At 42.2% G+C, this 25,235-nt stretch overlaps 2 protein-coding genes across 2 annotated transcripts; one reads left to right on the top strand and one right to left on the bottom strand.

Moving 5' to 3' along the window:
- The first annotated feature begins 594 nt into the window (after positions 1 to 594).
- CXCR6 (chemokine (C-X-C motif) receptor 6) lies at positions 595 to 1,632 on the top strand. The gene has a single exon (XM_010152087.1). It carries the CDS (start codon positions 595 to 597, stop codon positions 1,630 to 1,632), a length of 1,038 nt encoding a protein of 345 aa, XP_010150389.1.
- A 4,223-nt stretch (positions 1,633 to 5,855) lies between these two features.
- FYCO1 (FYVE and coiled-coil domain containing 1) lies at positions 5,856 to 23,722 on the bottom strand. The gene is given in 14 exon segments (XM_010152088.1): positions 5,856 to 5,964; positions 6,692 to 6,836; positions 7,165 to 7,370; positions 8,764 to 8,913; positions 9,344 to 9,511; positions 10,767 to 10,885; positions 11,884 to 11,976; positions 12,805 to 15,435; positions 15,788 to 15,881; positions 16,665 to 16,808; positions 17,685 to 17,791; positions 21,265 to 21,390; positions 22,389 to 22,495; positions 23,668 to 23,722. Coding segments are annotated over 14 exon segments (4,254 nt in total).
- Positions 23,723 to 25,235: the final 1,513 nt, after the last annotated feature.

The following is a 25,235-nucleotide window of genomic DNA, read 5'->3' as shown; positions in this document are numbered from 1 at the left end:
CAGTAAGTCACTCAAGAAGGGGAAAGGAAGGATGGTTGCCATCTGCTGATGTGACTAACATCTGAACAATGAGCTAAAGATGAACCACAAGCTCTAAAGGGTTTGCTCACTGTGACTCAAACCCTACTTTTTGAGATAGGTCCAACCCAAATGAAATGACTCTGATGCTTAGAGCCCACAACCTGAACCTCAAGGCTGAATTTGGCAAAACAAATTTTGTTTCTCTCATGGGTTCCTCCAGAATCCCTTGATCCAAACACTAAACAACTGATGTATTTGAAAGCTTAATCTGTATCATGGTTTTGGAAGCTTCTATAATTGTCTTGTCTATCTTCTGAGTTGCCCTCAGTATAAATCTGGTAATAGATGATGTGTTTAAACCCACCAGCTGTTGTGTTTGGGTGTTCGCTGTTACGGCAGCCCTCTTCAGCAAACAGATTTTTGCTTTTTTCTGTCATGGGTGTTTTACTACAGCTCTTATCAGTTAGCATGTAGGATTTTGTCTGCCTTCTGGATGTGTTAGGATTTAATTATCTGCTGAGTAAAAAAATCTCCATGTGTCTCCTTACAGGCTGCCTTTAAGAAGAAGGCAACATGGCAACTACAGATGCTTTTAACTTTTATTATAACTTCTCCATCATTGATCCCAACGAAAATGGAAGTGAGAATTTTCACACATTTACAAGAGTCTTCCTGCCCTGTATGTACTCGGTTGTTTTCATCCTTGGGCTAGCAGGAAACACACTGGTCTTTGTCATACTAGTTTTCTATGAGAAACTGAAGGTGCTGACAGATGTATTTTTGGTGAACTTGGCTGTAGCTGACTGGGTCTTCCTTTGGACGCTGCCGTTCTGGGCATATTCTGCTGCTCAGGAGTGGACTTTTGGCACCGTGACCTGCCGTATTATACGGGGCTTATATACTCTCAACTTGTACACTTCCATGTTAACTCTAACGTCTATCACATTTGATCGGCTGATTGCTATTACTTTTGCCACCAAAGCACGTATGTGTCAAACCAAACGAATGACATGCGGCAAGTTAGTCTGTGTCTTGATCTGGGTGATCTCACTAGCATTTGCTTCACCGCAGTTTATTTTTAGTGAGGTGCTAAGTATTGATAAGGCAATATGTCAAGAGGAGTACCCAAACCATCACGCAGAACAGGTTCTTGAAGTGATCCAAGTGAACCTTGGCTATTTCATTCCCATGCTTGCCATGATCATCTGCTACTCGCTAATTATTAGAACCTTACTGCAAGCGAGGAGTTTTCAAAAGAACAAATCTCTAAAAAAAATATTTTCTGTAGTTGCCGTATTTATTATTACTCAGTCACCCTATACTTTCTTGAGGCTGATAAAGATCATAGACTGGAGCTTTAACTTGAACAGCAGCTTCGAATACGCAATCATTGTAACAGAAGCTCTTGCTTATTTCCACGGCTGTCTTAACCCTGTTCTGTATTTCTTCATGGGGGTGAAATTCAGGAGGAATTTACAGAAAATTATTAAAAACTCAAGATGCATCAAACGGCAAGTTACGGCTAAACAGTGGCAAACCACTGAAGAGGAAGGCTCCAAAACTTTTAGTGCATCACATAACGCAGACGCAACAACCATGTACCCGCTGTAAAACTGCTTAGAGAGTCTGGCAACTATTTACAGGGTCGGTTTTACTTTTTTGTAAATACTGAGATAGGTAGTTTGCATGAAAGAGGAAATACAGTCCCATTAGTAGACACTGTAATTGTCTTTAGGTCAACCTATCTTAATCATGATACTTAAGCACTTCCTGCTTTTTCTGGTCAGAGCTGACCCTAAGACAAAGCTGGTAACAGAGTTAACTGTGCAGGCAATCTTCAAAAGGTATAAGAAACAATGAGACAACTCCCTTCTTCATGACATAAAGCTAACTTGGGACTTAATGACTCCAGAGGGGCTGGAGATAGTCACCAAACCTCTAGCCTGCTGGTTTTCCATGAAAGGTGTTTGTTAACAAAAGCATTTATGAGTTTTGTTTAAAAGTTGTAACAGGTTTTAGTTCCACCCATTCATTTAATGAGAATTCCTGTATTAAAAACATACACATTTCAATCTTCATGCTGGGTACTGTGTGGTTGGGTGTTTTTGTGGGTTGTTTGTATTTTTTCCATCTGGGAGAAGGTCTCCACACATACTCCTTTAGCATTCATCTAAAATTTCTGTAACAAACCAGCATTTTCACCTGCCTTCCATCTTATATCAGGTTCACAGTCTGAATCTCCCATTCATATCTTTGTATCTTACTTCTGATAACAGAGCTCATTCTGCCAGACGAGCTGACAGAGACCCTGTCAACACAAGGGATAATATTATACTGCACAAGGGCTCTAACACTGAGCAGTGTTTCCTTAGACACAAACTCTCACACCCTGATTCCCACACATTCTTTGCACGATGACATCTTTCCAGTCTGTTTTTCCTGGCATCCCCATAACACCCTGGTTCCCTTGCCGTGAAACTCTGGATTCCTTAGTTGTCCTTGTTGCTGCAGTCCCTCCTTTCCACCTCTGGCCTTTTCACTTCCCAGTGGGAGGCAAAAAGGTGCCCAGGGAGCAGTGCAGAAAGCATGCAAAAGTCCTTGCAGAGAGTAGCAGAACAGGGCTGGAGACTGGAATAGGGAAAAGAAAGAAGGGATGTTGGAGAGGAGCAGAGGGAGGGCTTTATGCAGCTGTGGGTGGGCTGCCAATGATGAAGGCAGAGTTTGGTCCAGCCCAAAGACTGACAGTCCTTCGCGTTACAGCTTTGCAATACCAGTTTTAACCTGTTTCAAACCATTCTTGCAATAAACATGCTCACTCTGGTTGTTCCTTTTCTCCACATTAACACTCAGTCCTTCCTACCAGGTCACTGCAGCTCAGTGGTACCTGACCCCTTAGAAAACAGTGCTTAGGTTATCCTTTCCTTATTACACAATCTCACTTGTTTCTCCACAGTGAAATGGTGCAATATCCTTAAAAAAAACCCCAAAACCTAAGAAGGAACGTGCTGTGCTTTCCTATCTGTGTGGCAAGTAGAGCTGCCATCCCAATGCACTGGGGCAAAGCAGGATTTGTCAGCAGAGGGTGGCGAGAGGTGCTTCTGTCCCCACTCTCCTCTTCTTCTCCCCGAGAGGTGCTTCTGTCCCCACTCTCTTCTTCTCTTCTTCTCCTCAGGCGGTTCTGCGCAGGGCAGCAAAGGTTTCGGAGGAGATGCAGTTCCCCCTTTTGGCAAGGCTAGCGTTCTGCCCAGCCACGTGACTTGTAATTAGGTCAGGGAAGAGTGGTATGAGTCACTACGAAAAAAAACCCAAACCACTGCAAACCAAAGCAACCACAGAGCAGACAGGCTGAGATGTCCTTTCTACTAAAAGCAGTACCAAGGTGTGAATAAACTGTTTCCATACCACGGTAGTGGCTTTTTTTTTTCTTTTTAATACTTATGCCATCTATGCTCTCAATTCCGCTGCTGCAGGCACATAATCCCTACAATATGTTAAAAACGAAACACAGTGCACTGGTTTACCCTGGGGGCTTTGATCCAGTGCTCTACAATTCCTCACCTTTGTTTTAGAACGCAATCTCTACACGTGAATGCTTTAGAAAGAAAAGAGTTTAAAAATAAGACACTTCAAAAGAGAAGCCTTGAAGTAGCAGGATGTACTGCAATTGCCCAATTTACCTCAGCTTCTCACATTAAGATTGCAATCACGTTGCTCCAAACTCAAGAGACCTGAAAGTGTGAAGCGACTGCTGCTTAATCCTAACCTTTAGGAAAGAGCTGCTTCAGGGTCCACCAGTTATGGTGGTACAGCACCCGTCCGACCTTGTCACACACCTGTGCAGCTCATGACCACAAGGAGTTTTATTTGGTTCTCAACTGGCCTTTACCAATAAAGGCAGTCTCCCAAAATTTACTGTTATGAAGTAATGCCATTGTAATCATTTCACATCACTGCAAGGGGAGAACTACAGGGGCAGGATTAAGTGAAGAAAACAAGTGCAAAATAGAGTAACAGTACAGTAGACAACAAAAGGGAGGCAGATAGAAAATGGCCTTTAAGATAATTCACTGCTTGGAGCACCAACTTGCCTTTCCAGCCCTGCAAGGACTCACACCCAGAATAAGGTAAGGTCAGTGTGAATATCTCAGCTGGACACTCAGCCCAAATAAGGCCGTAAGAAACTGTCAACAGAGCATGTCTATCACAGATCTCTCTGTCTATTTGGGCCACCCAGCCTCCCTTCTCTTCCCACTCTTGGCCTCTCGTCTCCCTTCCTTTTAGAGCTGCACCAATTAGTTGAAATCTCTGGCAAATAATGAATAGCTTGGACTATTTTCAGCAGAATCTCAATAAGGAAGTCTGGCCTAAAAACTTACTTCTTTGTATGCATTCGCCAGACATGTACCTAGCAAGCACGACCTTGGATCATTTGTGTCCTCCCAAGGCACAATATCAAAGCAAATTCTACCCCAAAAATTCCGTTTCATACACAGAGAACACTACTGGGATGCCAGTGGATTATTAGTTATGCTTCAAGAATACCTGAAGTCTCCACATAGAAATCAAGCCACACTTATCTGGACACTTTCAAAAACAAGATCAAAGGTCTATATCAAGTCAAGGTGGTCCACCAGTCCTGTATGGCCAAGAATCTGCAGGACTGAAACCAGTAGCTCAGCAAGTCCCTGAACTGCAGATCCTTGGAAAGTGGGAGAAAACACACTGGGAAATTACCAGTACATCTGCTATGGGCTGCCGTCAAAGACAGGACAGAGGGTTGGCAAAACGTCTCCTCACATTCAGTACAGTGTCCAGTGGTTCTGGCACGTTCACCCTTAAACACCTCTGCTATCCAAAGTGCATTATCTGCTCGAGTGCAAAGATACGCTCAGGCTTTGGGTAGACATACACGCCTTACCACAGAAACAAGTGACAACACTTCTGTGCTTTCATGATCAACACCTCGCTCTGCTTTTTTTCTTCATCGTGTACCACAGGTACATCATCTGATCTGTCAGTTTCTGCATCTCCTCCGAAACACAAAACCACACAATTAACCAGAGATGCTCAAGTCATCCATAGCATAAGAAGGCCATTCTCCTGCATCCTCCTCCAGAGTTCAGGCTAGTGAGACCTTCCAAACATTCTAAGTGTCATGGAGAAGGGCAGGTGTGGTCTGCGTTCTCTGCCATGTCTCAAGCTCCAGGTATGACCGCAGTAGGACTCTCCCCCCAGCCTGTAAAATGAACCAAGAGCAACAGGGGACAGAACACTATTCCCGTCTATAGTCTGTGAACAAGGGCAGATCGACAGCCTTTAGAAGATTACACGGTGCACCTAGGATATTGCATGGGTGCCCTTCAAGAACTGTATTCTGGCAATAGTGGCAATCCTTCCTTTCAGCCTGAATGTGGGACAAGAGGAATCTAGCCCAACCTCAAATTGAACAACCATAGTGACACACACTTACTTCTCTTCTCCTGGTTGTATTCTCCAGAGATAACTCACCTGTGATATCCCGTCTGCAGATAGCATGAATTCAAAGTAGTAGTACATTACACATTTTCTTCTTCAAACAAAAAAATATCCCCCACTCCAAACTGTCCCTTTGCAAAACTAAGGCAATACTAACTTCACAAGAGCATTGTGAAGCTCAGTTTATTCATGTCTGCCCAGCGCATGACAAACGTGAATATGCTCTCAGTGTTAGCAGTGTACAAAATAGGCAGCATACACAGAACTTATTTACCAAGAAATAAAAATGCAGAGTTCTGAAAAGTATTTTTTTCCAAATAAACATGTCTGTACAGTCTGTCTTCTACCCAAGTTGCAAGTCACTGTGGTTTATGACGGAAACAGTCTGCTGAGGGCAAAACAGACTAGATCTGCTTTACTGGCTGGTTACTCTTGACTATTTTCAATTTAGGATCCAGATTTAATATGCTTATTTTCTACTCAGAAGAAAAACAAGTACAGAATTTAGGTGAGATTTCTCTCTTTTTTTTTTTTTCTCTTTTCAAATATCTAAAAGTTTTTGAAAGATAATACAATTTACAAAACAGACCTTTTGGAAAATATTTGAACAATAGTAAAACAGTTTTTTTAATAAACATAGATTTACATGAAAGCATAATACTGCAACATGGTTTGCAAATCAACTACTCAGATACTCAGATGGCCTTAGATCTTCTTTGTTGCTGACTTATGTAGAAAAAAATGAAAAAAATAACTGAAACCTACATTCACTCATCATAAAAAACACAAATCTTTCCTTATCTTTTCCTCAACCCCTTGTTCTCTTGATATTAAGAAACGGTCAGTCTGACAGAGAGGATCGCTTAGCTCCTTCTCTAAGTTAAGTGTGAATGACCAGTGATCCAGTATGGCCTGCAAGCTGATTTGGATGGTGACAGCACAGAACTGGGACTACTCTGTGCTGTGATGCAGCAGGGGGAGGAAGAGGATGGAGCTGTTTGGATTTACTAGATTTGATGCTGACTGTGCAAATAGGGCAAAATTGTTTGTGCGGGTCTACTGAACATGTGGCTGGGAACAGGAGTGTCTTCTCTTTATGCAGAGGTTGACTGAACCCACTGAATAGAAAAAAAACCCAAACCACTCCAAACAAGACCCAAAAGAGTGCCCTCTCCACAAAGCAGTGTTTACTCACAGATCTGTCACGCTTTGATCCAGAGACTCTCCCTCCATCTGACTTTCACTGTGGAGAGAGTCTGATTCCTGTATTTGGCACAGCTCCTCATCAGTGATTATATCAAATGCTGCATCATCTGGTGGTTTAGAGGCTTCACTTGCAACTGTGCCAGAAAAGGACATGAAAAGAAACATTATTAGCTGGTGGTTTGGAAAACAAACAAGCAAAACCCTTAGGGGGGAAGACTAGGTCATACTTTTACCTTTACAGAAGCATTAGGTAACTACTAGAACCAACTGAACATCTCAGGCTGACTGACACCCACTTAAAACACATGCAAATTTCTGTCAATACCAATCAAATTCAAAGATGGGACCAATCCCATCCTGAAAACACTCAGTCAACACGCAGGTCCTTAGAGCAGGAGATGACCATGGAGAGTGTCTAAGAACGCTACTTATTTCTCTGCAGCATGCAAACAATACACTAACCAAAAACCCCCTCGGGTGGTGACACAGGTGATTCCAGTGATGCTGGTGATCCTTCCTGGTTGGCACTGGATCCAGAGTCATCTGTACTGTCCACAATGACTCTGGGCTTACTGAAGCAAGCTTTGCAGCAACGCTCCTTTTTTCCACCAGGCTTTGTCACCATGTAGTTGTTGCAGCAGTAGTAGCAGAAAATGCGACCGCACATTCTAGAAATGATTCAAAACCAAAAGTGTTAGAATACCACATACAGGTGGAACTTATTGACGTGACAGAGTTTCGGGCTTTGTCATAATGGTCTTGTTCTCTGCAAAGGCCTGAACACTACATCCATGGCAGAACTCATAACACAGATTGCGCTGCTTGCTGAGGTGAAGCAGGTTTTCTTGGCAGACAGGATGCAGAAATGCACATTTGTGCTTTGCTGCCTTAATAAATAGGGAAAACAGAAAAAACTCCATAGAAATACTAAAAATATAAATATACATTCAAACATATATACAATAAAAACAATTAGATACCCAGAAATATGCAACACAAATACATAAAACATATATTAAGTACATATGGAGCAAATGTACTTAATAATATTACACAGGCCAAATCTCGTACTCGGTTAGAGCAAAACTCTATTTGATTGTAAGGACTGTAAGAACACATCTGTATGTCTCTACTTAGTAATCACCCCTCTCCCCTTCAGAGAGGGAAGAAGAAACAATTTTGGACACACATGTGTACATTAATCCCTCCTGCCCTTGCCACCCTGCCGTCTCTCAGTATTAAACCTATCAACTGCTTTTTAATGGACATGTTAGGATTTCCATGAAGGAAAGCACCCAGAAGGGATGACTGTTACTCATGAAATCTTCGCGGTTTTGGTTTTCATAATCATTTAAATCATTAATATTCACTATTCATTAATCCCCATGGAATATTTCCTACATTAACATGCACATGAAAGTCCCAGTGCTGCATACCCTACATGGTGAATCAGGTCGTGAGGGTAAAGAACAGTAAAGAGCCAAACCAAACATATCACTAAGACCCTGAAATCTATCCACTTAAATATATTTGAATAACTCTAGATCAAGTAACTAATAACTCCAGCAAGTTAACTTACAGGAGATAACTACTTTTTTAAAGATTACTTTGCAATTGGTAATTATCTCTCAACATATTTAGTGTAAGTATCCAAATTTATAATTGCACAGCATGTTGGATTTTTTCTGGAGTCCTTGTATCACAATAGCAAAAACATCTTTGTGAATATTATTTACAGCATGCACAGAGCAGTGCATAATAAATGTATTAAAAACAGTCAAAGAAACACATGATGTAGGGGTTGATTATCTTTGTTTCCAGAAATAAGAAATCGACACACTTCACAAGTCAGACTTGCATCCACATCTTTGCCTTAATACAGGACGAGGGACTTTCCCATTAATGTCTCTTATCCCCTTGCGAGCTCACGTGTTCTTTCAGCCTCTACAATGTCCTGTATCAATGGTTTTGACCAGTGAACATGCAGAAGTGTTTCATCCATGCAAACAATGATATTGGATTTTGCTTTTGAACAGCATAATAAGAGTCCAACAAACTGACCTGCAGTGGTGTCGGCGCACCATCCATGAGAACTCCCTCTGGCAGTCCAGACAATGATTGACCTCTGTGTCCCCCTGCCACCTTTGCTCTGCACTAAGCTTCTGCTGGAACTCCAGAGCATCTGATTTTTGCCACAAAGCATCCTTATCTCTGCAGAAACACAGTTAAAAGAAAGAGAAGCACATCGAAATTATCAGTGGTGGTTTACTGTTAACCAACCTCAATTTGACTGCTGGTGAAAGCTTTACAGTAAATTGCTTTGCTGTAACTTCTGAGGAGCTTTCAGGAATAAAGATGAACAAGAAACCTCCCAAAGATCTTGGGGAAGTTGGGGGAGCAAAATACAGGCCATGCAGAGAACTACACGTTTGCAAAACAGACATCAAATTAAGAAAGAGATATTATTGGGTGTTATATTTTTTGACTGCATTATGGAAATGCAAACTTCAACTGTTGATGAATTTGGCCGTTACCTGTATCTTCAATTCAGGAATACAAGACTGAACCACCTAGGCATTTTCTCTTAACTAAGATTAACCTAGGATTTTAATTTCTGCTTCCTGTTTATTTTGATGCCAACCTGATAAGTTCTATCAAACGTTCTTCAAGGAACTGTTTTGTTCTTGTCAGGTCATCCAGTTCAGCAAATAACTTCTGGTCGCTGCTGTCTTTGTCTGCTGCCACCTTGCTGAGCCTCTCACTGTAATCCAGAACCTTCTCTTTTGCTTCGTCAGCTTCTTTCTGGATCCTGATCGAATACAAAGGCAATTAAGAATAAATAATAGCTCTTGTGCATTCAAGTCTTCTCCATGAAAGAAAGGGGTCTTCCAGCCTGATAAACAAGTAGTTTCAGTGAAATTGTTCTCAGTGTATGTATTTTTCATAGCTAGCCAGAATCTCTCCAGTTTTCTGCATCACTGAAAGTGCACACAGATCTGTTATCTGGTGAACACAGTTAGCACTCAGTAATTTCTTGGATGCCCTGCTTATAGTGAAGCTTTGATGTCTACCACGCTGGGAATAAAATTAGTGTCCTTGGAAGCTAAGACGATCAGCAGCTGCAAACTGAGCTAAATGGGGAATGTCTTACAGCCGCAGGTTGCCTGGCATTTGCAGGTTGCACATGAAAGGACCATTTAACACATACTGATCCATAGCCTTCATGCTCACGAAAGGAAAGCAAACCAGCTTGTCACTATATTCTTCTAACACAAATGCAATTCAAAAACTAAAAGTTCATAGAATCACAGAATGGTTTGGGTTGGAAGGGACCTTAAAGATCATCTAGTTCCAACTCCCCTGCCATGGGCAGGGACACCTTCCACCAGACCAGGTTGCCCAAAGCCTGGCCTTGAACAGGTCAAGACACCTCAGTTCACCGCAGTCAAAGGAACAAACTGTCCCCAGGAAGCTTCCAAGAATACAAGTCTTGGCTTGATGATACAGTAATTTCAGTACTGGGAATCCTAGCAATGGATCAAAACTGCTACAGCAATACAACACAAGAGGCTGAGCTGATCTGAACTCAGCCTATTAAGCTGAATTAAAATATTGTGATGAGTTAGATTTTGTACTGACAACCTTCCGCCCAGATCAAGAATCATCAGTCTTCCCACAAAAACAGATGATATCAGCACAGAAATTTAAAAATACATCGGCTTTGGTTAACTCATTAGACTCGGTGTGAGCCCATGCCTCACGAAGATCTGTTTCGGGCTGCCTGATAATCCGCACCACACAGGCCCGCATTACAGACCTCGAAAAATAGCCCGTGTTAGATACTTAAAACTGGTTAAAAACCAGACAAAGACGTGCAGGATGTGGGCCCATTCAAATAATTCGTATTGGTTCCCTGATACTTCATGGACAGGAGAGAAAAAACAGTCAAAAAGCGCAAATATATATTTAAAAAAAGAGTTAATACTGGTGTTTAAATTTTGTAACTAACCTATAATGTAAATGTTATAAAATGCCTTGCATGTGTAAAGGACATAAACTCTCACCTTTCCAAGAGTTCTCTCAGAGACAACACCTCCTCTTCCTTCTGCAGCCGAAGAGATTCCGACTCAGACAGCTGCTCTCTTGCTTCATCCAGCTTTCTAGACAAACTTGTGTTCGCAGCCTAATGAAATAGATAACTGTATTTCCTTACATATAATAACAACACTTCACCAGGCACTGGACAATTACCAAGACACCTAAACAATGGCTTAAAACAATCAGTTAAAGCCAAATGACTAATTAAGATATTACTGTATAAGTAGACACTAATTAGCTGTGTACTGCTGATTGATTACTTCTGTCACACTGAATAAGGGATAGACTCTAACGTAAGGCAGTATTAAGCTCGTAATTCTTATTAGTCCATGCCAGCTGAGCTTTTGCCTCCTTATCAAGAAAAATCTCCCAGAGATAACAGCAAAAGATTACACCCTAAAAGTTTTTTCACCACTTAAAAATTTCAAAAGAAAATAAAGAATTAAAATGAGAAAAATGTTGTTTATTAAAGCAATATGGAACATGAAGGACAATGGAAACAAAAACTTCTTTCACAGCTAGCCTCTCCAGAGACACATGCCAAACTCAGAGTCCTCAGGCAACATACCTGCACCTGAAGGTGTACATATTTCTGCCAGCAGGCAGGCCCAGGTTCAATAACCGTAACTTTTCTCTTTCTGGATTCCTTACCTCTCAGTAGGACCCTCCTAACTCAACTGTTTGATAAATGCATTGCAAAAAATCTTGATTTTTTCCACCTGGGTTATTTCTCACCCAGATTAATTCCCTGATTCAGTGCCTCTTGCAGCTCGCGAACAGTTGGGTCCAGACGTGTGGCTGCATGCAGAGGGTTTGCAGGGCCTAAGACCTTTTAAACCTGCATCCCCACTTCAGCAGTGTACACGTAACCCGGTCTGGGATAAAACCTGACAGGCTCTCAAAGCAGGACAAATCCTAGGTGCCATTGTGCTTTTCAGTGGCCAACTTTTTGGTTCCGCAGCACCTGTATTTATGCAAGGGCATTCTCAGACTCACAGCCAGCCATCAGAAATGCTGCTGGCCTTCTCAGCTATAACACTAATGCCTGCTGACACGAAACCCCGTCTTTTAATCAGCACCTACTTGTAACTCTGCAATCTCTTCCTCTGCAGCATGCTGTTGTCGCTTCTGCTCCTCAAGTTGCTCTTTTACCTTCCCACACTCTTCACTGACAGCCTAGCAGAGAGATTGAGCCAGGTGTTAGCATTCCTCTAGCAGCCACCCGTCCATCTCCAGAATTCCCAGCTGTGAATCATGAGTGCTCTTACTGCCATGTAGGGGATTAAATGCAGCACCACTGTCAGGCTCACGAAAGACAGCTAGAGATACCCAGCTCACTCGTGGATGCAAGGGAACTCCCCTCTGCGGTGGTAGACCTTGGTGTTTTATTGTTACTGGCTATTATGCCTCTCAACAAAAAGAAGGCCCAGCTTGTGAATTGCTTGGGCTCAAAAGAGTGAAATAGCCCAAATCATACTAAGGATTAAAAAGCCTTAAAGAAAACAAAACATAATTGAATGTATGCTATCTTCTCAAACGCGTGGGATTTCAGGATACCACCAGTGGCATAAGTCTCTCATCAACTCCTTAAGGAGTAGTGTTATGGGTGTGAGGAACAGGTCTTGCAATGTTCCTACCAAAATGGAAAAAAATTCACAACTGGGACCTGAGGGAATAGTTACAGAAGACACTGCCTTCAGTGCCAACATAAGAAACCATCACCCTCTCCATTATTGGCTGGCTTTTCCATAGCACATGGCCCCTCCACCCTGCTCAGAGTGCCACACATCTCCGAAAAACTCTGTAGAATTATTTTACCTCAAAGAGGCCTAGGTCACGAATGCAGAGACATTTTCAGATTCCCAGGCTAAGGCTAGCTGCATGCTAGTCTCAGAGCCTGACCAACACCAACCTTAGGATTTCACCCAGCAATAGCTGCAGCAGGCTGTAAAGCAGGGGAGATACTGCACAGCTCCCTCAGCTATAGTAATCACATGAATTTACCTTGAATTTTGTCTGATAATTTAGAATCTCTGTGCTCATTTGAAATTTTATTGCCGACAGCTCTTCTTGGCTGGCCTCTTGGAAACTCTGTGCCTGTTTCTTTACTGTCTCCAGCTGCAATTGCAGACTTGGGACAGCTGCGGCACATATTTGTGCCTCCTCTAATTTTTCTTCCAGGCTCTTTTTCTCCTGTCTGAGATTAGAGATGTCAAGCTTCAGCTTCTCCTGTTGCTCTGCTGCCTGTTCTTCCAGTTCTTTGAGCCTTTCTGTGGCCTGGGCTACCTGTTCTTCTGCATCCACCTTTTCAGAGGTCAAGGCACAAATCTGAATACCAAGTTCAGCCATATCTGTGTTGGTCCTGTGGAGGAGTTCTTTGTTTTCTTCGTTTTCCATTCTAGCAACTTCCAAGTATTGCTTAACCTTAGATAGCTCTTCCTTCAGGTTCAGCAAATTATTTTCCAGCTCAGCTTTTTGACAGACTGCTGTCTCCTGCTCTTTTTTCAGCACCACTTCTCTTTCTTCACATTGCATCAGTTCTTGTACATGGTTTCTGTTGAGTGACTCACTTTGCTCTTTCAGCTGCTGGACAAGCGCCTTCTGCTCACCCAAGACAGTCTCTTTGATTGCCAGCTGACTTCTCACCTGCTCTCTCTCATCAGTGGTCTGCTGAAGCTTGACTCGCAGGTCGAGGACTTCTGCTTGCAGCCTAGACACTTCACCTCGGTTGACCTCCAACTGCTCCTCACTCACAGTCAGTCTAGAGGCCAGCTCTTTTGCCTCCTTCTCCAGAGAAGCCGCCTGCTGTAGTTGGTGTTTTTCCACTGTTTCCTTTTCTGATGTGAGGGATTCAATAAGCTTTGTCTGATGAAGACATGTCTTTTCGATATTGAGCTTTTCTACCTCAAGAGTCTCTGCTTTCTTCCTATGTCTTTCAGCTTCTGCTCTTAGCTGCTCACACTGGCTCTCCATGCCTTGCAGTTCTACTTCCTTCTCCGTAAGCTGTGACTGGAGAGACTCTTTGCTTTCCTTCAAGGTGCCTAAGCTTTTTTCCATTTGTAAACTATGCAGTTTGGCACTCTTCAGCTGTCCTTCAAGTGAAGCATAAGACTCCTTGGTGGTGTCTTCTCTTTGCTTTAGTTCTTCATAGTCCAAGTGCAGAGCCTCTAATCTCTCCTCCAGAATTTGGCTTTGCCTCCTGGCATTTTGCAAGTCTTCATCCAGCTGTTTGTTCTCATCCCGGAGCTTCTTCTCTTTTTCATCAACTGACACCAGGGCATCATCTATCTCACTCTGAAGCTGTTTCTCAGAGGCTCTCAGCTTTGCCACCTCAGCTTCCAGAGAAGCTTTAGAAGCTTCCACATTCTTCAGCTTCCCTTCCATCTTCTTCTTGGACTGCTGCAAATCTGAATTCTCCATTTTCAGCTTCCTGCTCTCCTCATTCATTTCACTCACTACAAAGTTCTGCTGCTCCATGTGCTCCTCCAGTTCCTTGACTTTCTGGCTGAGATGCTCTTTCTCAGACACGAGTTTCCGGTTTTGCTCCTCAAGGCTACGAACAGTCTGACTCACCTTTGTTAAGCGACCCTCCTGTAGTTCAAGTTGCTCTGCTTGTGACTGGGCTTCCTGCTTCAGTGCTCCTTCCCTCCTACCATACTCCTCCTCGAGTTTCTCTTTTGCTTTCCTTGCTTCCTCAAGATTTTTTTCCAGTGACCCCACCTGAGCCAGCGACCCCATTACCTGGGTCTGGAGCTCAGCCATCTCCTTTCCTTTCAGGGTCAGGGCCTCCTGAAGTGCATCCATTTCCTTTGACATGGTTTCCAGGCTCCCAAGCAGCTTTTCACTCTCTTCTCTGGAGTCAGCAGTGAGGCGATTGTACCTGGATTCCAGTTCCTTCTGTGCCTCTTCTTTCAGCTGCAGCTCCTCCCTTGCTGTTTTCAGCTGAGACACACGTTCGTCATGGAGTCTTTGCATATCTGCCTTTTCTTTTTCTGTCTCCTGAAGCTTCTCTAACAGTGCTCGTATCTGTAGGGCAGAGTCACAGTGGGCTGTGGCTTGCTGTCCCTTTTCCTCCAAGGCAGCATCAACTTTTGTGAGAAGGTCGAGATTCTTCTGTTCTGTGGAACTCAGCTTGGCTTTGAGCTCATTGATGCAAAGATCCTTCAAAGCAACCAAAGCCCTAGAAGCTTCCAGCTCCTGATTAAGCACTTGCAGTTTTGAGGCACAGTCTTCCTTGCTGGTCACCAGCTCTTCCAGCTTTGTTGAATATTCCTTCTGCTGCTCCACTGCATTCAGTTCCAGTGACTGCAGGCACTTCTGCAGGTCATGAACAGTGCTCTGAGTGGAATGTGAGACCTCGCACTGCTTCTGTAACTCTGTGATCATCCTTGTGAGCCGGGAGTTCTCCTCACTGTAGTTATTGCTCTTCTCCTTTTCTACCTGTACTTGTTCTTTCTGAAGGCTGACAGCTGCCTGGAGCTCCTGGTTTTCCATTTCTAGCTGGCGAATACGATCTTGAAGCTCCCTCTGCCTCAGCTCAGCCTGGTCAAGTTCTACACGCATCTCTTCAAAGCCTTCAAGGTGTTCAACGTTTAGTGAGTTATTTGCGTCAGGGCTAGAAGGAAACTCTTGTGCCTAAATGAAAAGAAGGGGAAACCAGGAAGTTGAAGAGAAATTAAACATGCATTTAAATGCTGTGTTAAAACAAGATCATCAACTTAAAGGAAGAGAGACTTGTTTTCACAGAAGATAAATTAAAACATACCTATCTGTAGGCAGTCTTCTGAATATTTTTTTTCCTCTACAAGATTTGCATGTTTAGCTGAGTCAGCTACTGGACAATTCCCTTTACTTCTAACAAAGAACCCTTTTTATAGTTTACCATTGTAAGACTCACGATCACCACAGAATTACCAAGCTCTCTGGAACTATGCCATTAATTAAAGATCTACCATGCCACACAAACATTGATCTGTAATTTGCTTACCTGCAAATAATTGCTGACCAAGCTGCTCATGCTGGAACTGCGACTTGGGGGCTTCCATAAATAAGCTGAAGATCCAAGTGAGGATAGTGTCCTCCTGTTGATCACATGGAGAAACAATATATAAAAGAAGTCTGAGCACCCACATACTTGCTACTTTTCTTCATTTAGTCTTTCTACCCTTACACGTACGATTTATCTAGTTATAAAAAGTTGTAACTGTGTCTGGTGTCTGGGCCAAAAACCACAGAAGTTGATGGAAAACAAACAGGAATATCAAAGGCAGCTATAAAAGACTCTGAGCTTAGTAGCTGTGACTTTCCACATCCACAAGAAGCAAAGCAGCTTTGATATAAGAAATCATACTGCTGTGTGGTGGCAGCTCAACCAGGTGGTGGCAGCATGCAGCCCTGGAAAACTCCCACTGAAACAAATGGATCTGGATCAGGCCTAGTAGTTTTTGTTATTCCCCACTTTGAGGTGGGATCAGGTTGTAGTGAGCACATACTGTCCTCTCTACCATGGCTGCAGGTGAAGCACGCTGCCTGGCTGTTCAGTCACTACACATCTCAGATCTTAAAACAGAGGGAGCTAAGGACATTTCTTCTTTGCATATGAAGATGAGAACAGCTTGGGATTTGGGCCCAAACTACAGTTACTGGAAGTACCCCATTACAAAGCATCAGCTCTGACTCTGGTACAGAATCCATTGAAGGAAAACAAGGCCAATTTGGTCATAGACTAATTACATGGAGAAAGTGCATGCCTGCTCCAATACAAGTATTCCTACCTTCAAAAGCAGAAGCTTTTGCAGATTCTGTAGCAGGCAGGTATTTCAAGGCCCTGTTAACACAGGTATGACAAAGTGTTTCTACCTTACCTGGCAAATGCTGGCCAAGCAGCATCTAAATCATAGCCTCTTGATGCCAAGTCAAACTGAACGTCCGTCAGCTCATAGAGTTGACCCACAATGTCAGAACTCATTTTGGAATTCAGAAATGGACTTCTTGCATAGTACCAATCACTTGAAAATGAAAAAAGAATAAGTAATACTTAATCATAGGTAAAAAAGAAGCAGCAGTTTCACTCGTAAACCTCCCTCAACATCATTATTCACTCCACCCCAGAAAAATTATGATACACTGTTCTAAACACAAACTGCAAACAACCAGACCCATCAACCAACACCTCATCCCTCTGACAAGAACGAAGTCAAACAGCTTCAATGAATTCTACAGAAATTCCTTTAAAGGAGCCCCTGCCCAAAATATTTTTTGCTCTAGTGCTTGGGCAAAACACTGGCAAGACAACGTAGTTGCTATGCGCTGGATAATTGCACAGTAAACACCTACAGCACACAATTAATACATCAAAAATGAGGGACAGAAAGCAGCAACTAGAGTTACATACACTGTGCCAATAGTTGGCTCTTTCTAAAAGCCCTACCAATGCCCCTCCAATCAACTACAAACTGTCTTTGGTGTACCCTGACTAGAGGCAAGCTGCTCCTCCGTGTGACAATCCAGAGATAAATGCAAATGCTTTCTGGGGCTTTGCACAACACAACCTAACTAATCCTCCCTTATGATGTAGAGCACAGAAGATCAAACCCAGGATCTTCAAGGCTCATAAAAATGTCACCATTGAAACCAACATACGGAAGCATCAGGACAACCCATTCTACACACATTTAGTTGTAACAACTTTCAACCTTTACCAGCCTAGGATAGGTATGAACCAGTGACGGAGGCCAAAAGGTCTATTATCCTTCCTATCCTATTTCCAAGCTCTCTAAGCCAACCATTTGGAAGGGTTTCAATTTCTTTCTAGAGCTACTAGGTGATGTTGCTTGATCACACTGAGTAAACACCCATTAGACAGATGGTACTTTGCTATTCACCTGGTCACCTTGGTGTTCATAAAACATTGCTGCAAGGTGTCCGCTAGCCTTTGGTGAACTAGGGAGTAACGAAGAAATGCTCTTCCTTTTCCAAGAGATGTTCGTAGCTGGAAGGGAGAAACCACAAGAAAAGGAAATTCTAAATACCATTTGTAATCACAAAGAAACATGGCCAGAACAGTCTACATACCAACACAAGAAAACCCACAATAAGCCACTAGCTGTAAAGGAAGTAGTAAGAACTGCTACTGATAGACACCTTCTCCCAACACTGTCATTGGGTGAAATCTTTTTGAATGATGAATTTGTATCTATAGCTGATTGTTGTCTACTTTATAATAATAGAAAAGTCATCACAGGTCCAATGAATCATCTAATATACTGAGTACGTGAGTAAAGACTCTGCTAAGGGAAATTCCCAATATAATGCACAATTTCAGCATGCCCAGCAAAGCCAGAAGTGACTGCTTAGGTTACTTAAGATGTGTCTGGCCACAGCTGGAAGAGCTTTAGGGCAGATCTAGTCATAGAACAAAGATGTACACATATACAAGTATACATCCCCATGGACACAGTAACCCCAGACAATGCAAAAAGCCTTCCTTAATTCTTAGCTGTTACGTTGATAAAAAACTAATTCTTTCTTCAGACCAAGAGCAGCTGCACGACTGAAATTAATGGACCTTTTTATGAAGACAGCTGTTAAATCAACATAAGGGGGATCACAAAACTCAGCACTAAATTTTGTTATAGCTACTGACTGGGGAATTGGTGTCTTGTCTTTTATATCTGAGCTATTTGCTGTCCTGCAAAATAATGAAAGACATGAACAGTAGTGTTTCATTTCTTCTTTCCATCAAAATCAGTAATCAATTTAAGAATGGAAAATGAAAGCAATGAAAAGAATTTCTTACCAGTGAGCCCTGCTGCTAACCAGATTGCTTATCCCACTAACAAACCATATTCATGATTTAAAAATGGACGCCAAGAAAAATTAGAGGGGCTGAGGTTCAAATTAGTAGGTAACTGTAAATTTTGCTTGAAACATACGTGTGAAAGAAGGCTGAAAGGCCACACAATCTTTCTCTTCTTCTGATCAGTGTTCCACTGTGGAGAAGTGAGGGTAATACCTTAACCCCCAGTTTCTCTGTGTTGCTGTTACTGGGCTTCTGTGCTCGAGCAGACACAGGTTCCTTGTGTATTTCAGCAATCCACTATATACAAAAATGTTCTTTATAAAGACAATGATGAAATGTAGAGTAGAGGAAGCAGCGCCTTTTACTGCTTTTTGTTTTGAATTCTACTGGATACAAAGTGTAAAACAACAGGGTCCCCAAAGGATAAGTACCCCAGAAACAGCAAACTTAATTTGCCAACTGGTTTTTGCCCTCGTTCACCCTGTGGATATCTGAATATTTCTTCAGAGAGATGCCATTCCTGCCTTGTGTACCAAAGCTTACAAGTGTTTTTCCTAACTAGGCATATTTAGTGAATGTCTTAAGAATAGTCAAAATTCCACTGGAAGCCACTGAACTAATCCTATCCTTATTCCCATGGGTTTATCAACTTAAACCACAATGCCTTTTTTAAGCATGGAGATACTAGAACAAATGTACATGAGGAGAATTAGAGGAAAATATTTACATATATGCAGCTACAACTATCCAAAGATTATTTGACTGGGAAGCAAAACCATGCCACCTCCTGCAAGAACCCTGCTAGAATTCAGGGAGGGAGGCAGCGTCTGGCATTGTCAGTGTGTGGATGCTGACTGCAAGCACTGTAGCTAAGGTGCAATGTGTGGCTGCGAAGACTAGGAAGGATGGGTATTCAGTGTAATCGACTTCTGAAAGGGAAACAACCAGAACTCACTGCTCACCTAGTGCCATCAAGGACAAGGCGCTCTGTTTAATTAATAGCTGGGCAGTTTCCAGGTTATTCCTGTTTGTTTCCTTGCTCCACCGCTCTAGAACGTCATGCACCCTAATATTAGAAGCACTGCAGGCAAAGCAGTAGAGGAGGCATTACGCTGGTAAGGGAGGAAGAAGGACGAAAAGGCAGAGCAGCCTTTACATGTGGTAATATGCAGGTGATACCACAGGCAACAGCCTGTTGAAGGCTACAGCACGGTCAGCTTTGCAGAGAAATCAGATTGGCTACTGCTGCTGAGAATTTAGGGGCCAGTAGCTACAGTCAGAGGACCTTTCCTGCAGCAGCACTGTCCTTACTTCTCCAGTCTTCCTGGAACAAGTGGGGGAGTCAAACCCAATTTCAGTGGCTCTCTCCTGTTTCCTTCCCCAGTGGTAAATCCAACTGGAGTCCTTCCTTGGCTTGTTTGCCTTGGAACAGCAAAATTCAACATTGGCCAACTTGCTGAGAGAAGAAAGTGAGGCAGGGAACACAGAACCTGACCTTTCTAGGTTATCATAGCTCGCTCTCAGGTGGCTCAAGACAGCATTATCTAGAGTTGCTGTGAAGGAGTTGCTAAGAGAGTAGGGAAATCTGCTGTAACTAGTAACTTGCTAATATGGGTTTAAATTGAAAGTGGGGAGGTTTAGATTAGATATCAGGAAGAAATTCTTCACGGAGAGGGTGGTGAGGCACTGGGACAGGTTGCCCAGAGAAGCTGTGGATGCCCCATCCCTGGAAGTGTTCAAGGCCAGGCTGGATGAGGCTTTGAGCAACCTGGTCTAGTGGAAGGTGTCCCTGCCCATGGCAGGGGGTTGGAACTAGATGATCTTTAAGGTCCCTTCCAACCCAAACCATGATTCTGTGATTCTATGAATACGAGTTAGCACTACGCACAGATAAGGGAACCGAGCATTGGGACAATGATGGCCAGCGCCATCACACCACTGCCTTTTCTACCCACAAGGAAAGTTCTTCTTTAAATGATTCTGAAGACTCAGACAGGATCAGCACAGAAAGCTTCTCACAGCACCTATTTCATCCACGCATTGAGCTGAAGACATAACATGGCTGTTACAAGATTAAGCTTTTATTACTAAACCTAATAAAAATAAAGCTTTTTTTCCTGTTCATGACATCTTCCCCGAGGAAATAATGACAACCACCCCGAGCCATCGCCTCATGCTATTTGACACGGAGGAAGAAAGTTGAGACAGAAGATGGAACGCTGCTCTCAGTCAGTCCTCCTCAACTCTACTGACCAGTTGGAAAAGTCTTAAGAAATGTCAAACGCTTACTCTCAGAGCAAGTCCTGCCTTAAGCTGTGCTAAAGATGGCAGGCTCTACCCTTTACTTTATTTTTCAATCCTTTTTAGAGAAAATGGCACTATGTTAATGAAATGGCAGGGCATAATCAGAGACAAACAGGACAGCTTGTGTAAGTCGTCTTCAAAATAAGCAAGACTCAGGCTATCTAATCCTATATAATTTAGTGCCCGAGTAAAAAGAGTAACTCTGCATTTTTATACTTGAGAATTAAAAATAAAAATTCCCAACCTTCTGTTTTTCCTATATGTTAAAAGCAGTGTGTTTTCTTTCGGTTTCTACTGCTCTCTGAAAAGACACAGCAAAACATAAACCACATATTATGATGCTTGACTGACATACTTACTTCCGTAATAGACTTGACAAAGCGGATTCCATCATTAGCTCCTTTGACTTTTGCCAGGCAGTCACAGAAATAATCCCAGTAGTCTTTTCTGTTCCCCAGCAACGTGTTTTTTTCTTTCTGGTCAAACTTCAACAAGGAAAACAAAAAGCAGTGAGCAAAACTTGAATATAAATATACTTACATGTAACTGTGTGGAATTCTGTTCCTCTCCCAGCAACATGTGCTTTCATGACTCTTAGTTTTAGCCAATGTGTTCACAAAGGAAAGAGACATTGTACTGCACTGACACAACCCAGCAGTTACAAAAGCTACTTTACAGACAGTAACAGATAATGATGTTCTGGGTCTAGTTAAAATACAGACATCCATTCAGAGCTGCTGAAACAGAGATTTGCAACAAATTGAGCAGCTGTTCAAGAGTGATGAACTAACAAGCAGTTGCTGAGAGACCTGCAAGCACGCATGTGCGTACCAGAAAAACCTGCTGTGGCTAAATCACGTTCAGAGCAGCATCACAGCAAGGGTATGGACTGCAGCTTGGACCATTCAAATCCCAAAGGATTCTTCAACTTCTGCTGAAGTCTCTGCAACCCCATTAAAACTCCCTTGCCTAGACTGAGGCTAGATTAGCATGTCTTTGTGCCATCAGCGACACGATCACAGTATGTGTAGACACAAGACTATGCAAACTGAATTTCAGTTTGCACAGAAGTGTCCCCTTTTACTTAAGTTTTGAGGATGGACAAAAAGCAGTATTCCAAATTAAAAATCAGCCTTTTGTGTTAAGCTTTCTACACAACAAAAATTAATCTCCAGAGTGAAATTGCTAAAAATTCTGTAAATTACTCACACTGCTTCCTAGCATATATTTTGCATGAAAATGTTGCCAAGATCTCATTACTACAGTTTATCCAAGATAATTTAGCAGGTTATATCTTTAAAATCAAGCATTTCAGATCAACAGAAAAATGCCTTACATTTTTCAGTCAAACTGCCAGCACTGCCCTAGACTCAACTGGACATTTATGACTATTTGAGTCAAACCCCACATACTGAAGAGGCAATAAGAAACAACAAGGCCTAGCTTTGTTAGTGGATTACAAATGTCACACATCACTTTTTACCTGTAGAAGGTACTCGAGCTTGTAGGAGAATTTTTGCAAGTTGATGCTGTCATCTGTGATCGGTTCCCCTCCATCTTTAAATTCCTTACTTAACTCAGTCACAGCATCTTTAAAAGAAGACACCAAAATGGTTAACTAATGCAAGAGGTATATAGCACTGAATCCATAAACAACTAAATAAATGGAGTTTTCTGCCTGGACATTATGCCTGTGTATTCATTTTTGTTCAGTGCAACTGTCAACAGCGGTGGAAAAAGCTTATTGATATGCTTGCAATTTAACACTACCTATAAAAAACTAGAGTTCAAGTTATGTCAGTCTGGTATACCGACTACTACTTCTTAAAAAGAGCAAAACGTCCTTCTGACACAGCAAAAACTGGTAATAGACAATCGCTAACTGGTTCTTCAGCAGAGGAAAAAGAAACAAGTTTTTGCTGTCTCATGTGCACATTAAGGTATTGCCCCAGGACAAACAGAATTCTGATTAGAAAGGACAAAGCATGTAATCTGCTAAAGGGGATCAGTAACAGAGAACAGTGGTTCAGTCAGCACATTTATCTTCTCTGTGCTTTATTCAGGAAGGTTCAGCTTGTGCTGGTTACAAAATACAAATGGGAAAAATAATTTACATGAAAGTAAGGGCACAGCAACACCTCTTCCCTAAATCCCACACCCGTAGTGGGTGAGGAAATCTCAAGTCAAAGCAAACTCTGCTGTCCCTCCGCATACTCTGGCCCCAAAAGGGTGTAATTCTTCTCAGTATCAGAAAATACTGATTTTGAGCTACTTTCCCACTTGGTTTTGTACTTCTTTCAGGTGCATGAGTGAGCCTCAGCTCCCAGTCCCATTCAATTCCCTTTGCAATTTAAAATCTCTTCTTGCTAGTAGGCAGGTAGGTTTCCTTTTTGTGTTACAGGAAGATCTAGAGTCCCAGCCAGCTTTGGTGCGTATCCGATCTTATATTTAATAAAAAATCATAAGAAAAATATCTGGATCATGGTATACACAGCTGATTAGGACAGAGACAGCAGGAAAACTTCTTGTACGTTTAAACCTGCAGGACTTAGGATTTAGGATCCTGCAAAATGTACAGCACTCCTCTGACAAAAAGAACCAGTCACATCACCATTGGGTGCATGGCACATCTTGAACTGGGTGGCTACAATTGCTGCACAGAAGCGTTGCACGACTGGAAACACAACTCCTACTGTCCGTTATCCAAAGCATGGAGGACGCAGTCCAGCCTATAGAACAAATCTGTCAGCATGACACTGTACCTTGCAAGTCCCTGATAATCCGCTGCAGCTGGCTTTCGCCGCTACTTGCTGCCATCTTGAAAACCAAAGCAGTTCCCCTTCTGGGCTGTTAAACCTTTCATCCATCTAGATAAAACCAGCTGAGCTCATATCCTTGAGGACCCCTGGGCGGATGAAGATTATTCTTCTCTGTGACACCTGCAATTCTGTAAAGTAAAAAAAATAAATTTGAATTCTTTATCACCTCAAATGAGCAGAAGAGAGGTGCTGTGGTATTCTAGATCCTGTTTAGAAATGAATTCCCACAAGACCAACCGTTTTCCAGGAACATCCTTTGTATTTCCTTCTAGATTTCACTTTCCGTTTCAGTTTTTTTCTTCAATTACATCTTTCAAAACTACTGAGCAAACCTCAAAGAGCAATTTTCTCTTGCTGGAGTTACAACACAGTTAGTGTTACAGCCCAGCTCAGGCTGACATTTCATGCAATTCATCTTGTGACTCTCAGGGAGGTTCTGATGACATGGGACTTTCCCTCCCAAACCCTCTGCCAGATCTTCGCTACGGTCTGCAGAGTTATAACATATGATGACTTTTCCATTTCAGGGAGACTTTCAAGACACAGGCTAGACACGAGCCAAAGAATCAAAAAATTATGCATGTTCAATTATCTGGCATTGGAGCCTATTTTTAACTCGTAAGAGCTACTAAAAGATTTAGAACTGGAGACTGGTTTCAGCACAAGAAACATCTTTCATCCCCTCCTCAGAACCCACTGTTCCCAACACACGTAAGAGGACACCACTTTATTTTAAGCTCCGTTACAGCATCCCTGGCTGGATAAATATACCTTGCACCACCTCCCCTGCTGACAACAATGACAAGGGAGTTATACCTAGCACTCATTGAAAATCTTTCCTTAATTAAAATTAATTAATTAAAAATAATGAAAAGCCTCAAATTCTTCACGAAAACAACCATGCCTGGGGACCCAAACTTTCAAAAGATAACCTGGGAACAGTCGTTCCAAAGAAGTCACACAGGAACTGCACAGGGAACTTACTAAGCATCCTGTTCAAAGGCTGTTCAGAATTCTGTCTGCAATGGTACAGCCAAATTTTCAAGCAAGCACAACACCCAGAGTACCGGATCTTTAGAAAATTTGCTGTTACTTTTGTTATCCTTCAAGCTGAACTACAATGAAATTAAGTTGTAATGAAAATCTTACAAACTATTGAAATAAAATGTGGTTAGACCAAATTATTATATCTCCTTTTTCTTCCTTCACTCCCCAAATAAGTAAATTGACATGGCTGAAGTAGGTGTCAGAATGAGTCGAATGGACCATCCTTCTAACCCTATGTATCGAGATATTGCTTCAAAGTGGTCCTCATGTGATCCCATATTCTTTTGTCTTTGAAATGAAGCAAACGTTAACACAGCCATAGAGACAGGAACATGGTAAGTATAAAGAAAAGGCTGAACCAAGACTTACTAGCGTGTTTCTCCTAATACCTGTATTTTCTTACCTTCTAGTTTCCATTTCTGTGTTTTGACAGTAGTTCTTATGTGAGAACACAACTGTCACGT

Source organism: Eurypyga helias, unplaced genomic scaffold, assembly GCF_000690775.1.
Source record: "Eurypyga helias isolate BGI_N326 unplaced genomic scaffold, ASM69077v1 scaffold44365, whole genome shotgun sequence".
NCBI classification, from domain to species: domain Eukaryota; kingdom Metazoa; phylum Chordata; class Aves; order Eurypygiformes; family Eurypygidae; genus Eurypyga; species Eurypyga helias.
Note: the sequence above shows the minus strand (reverse complement) of the source record. Positions and strands in the feature narration are given on the sequence as shown.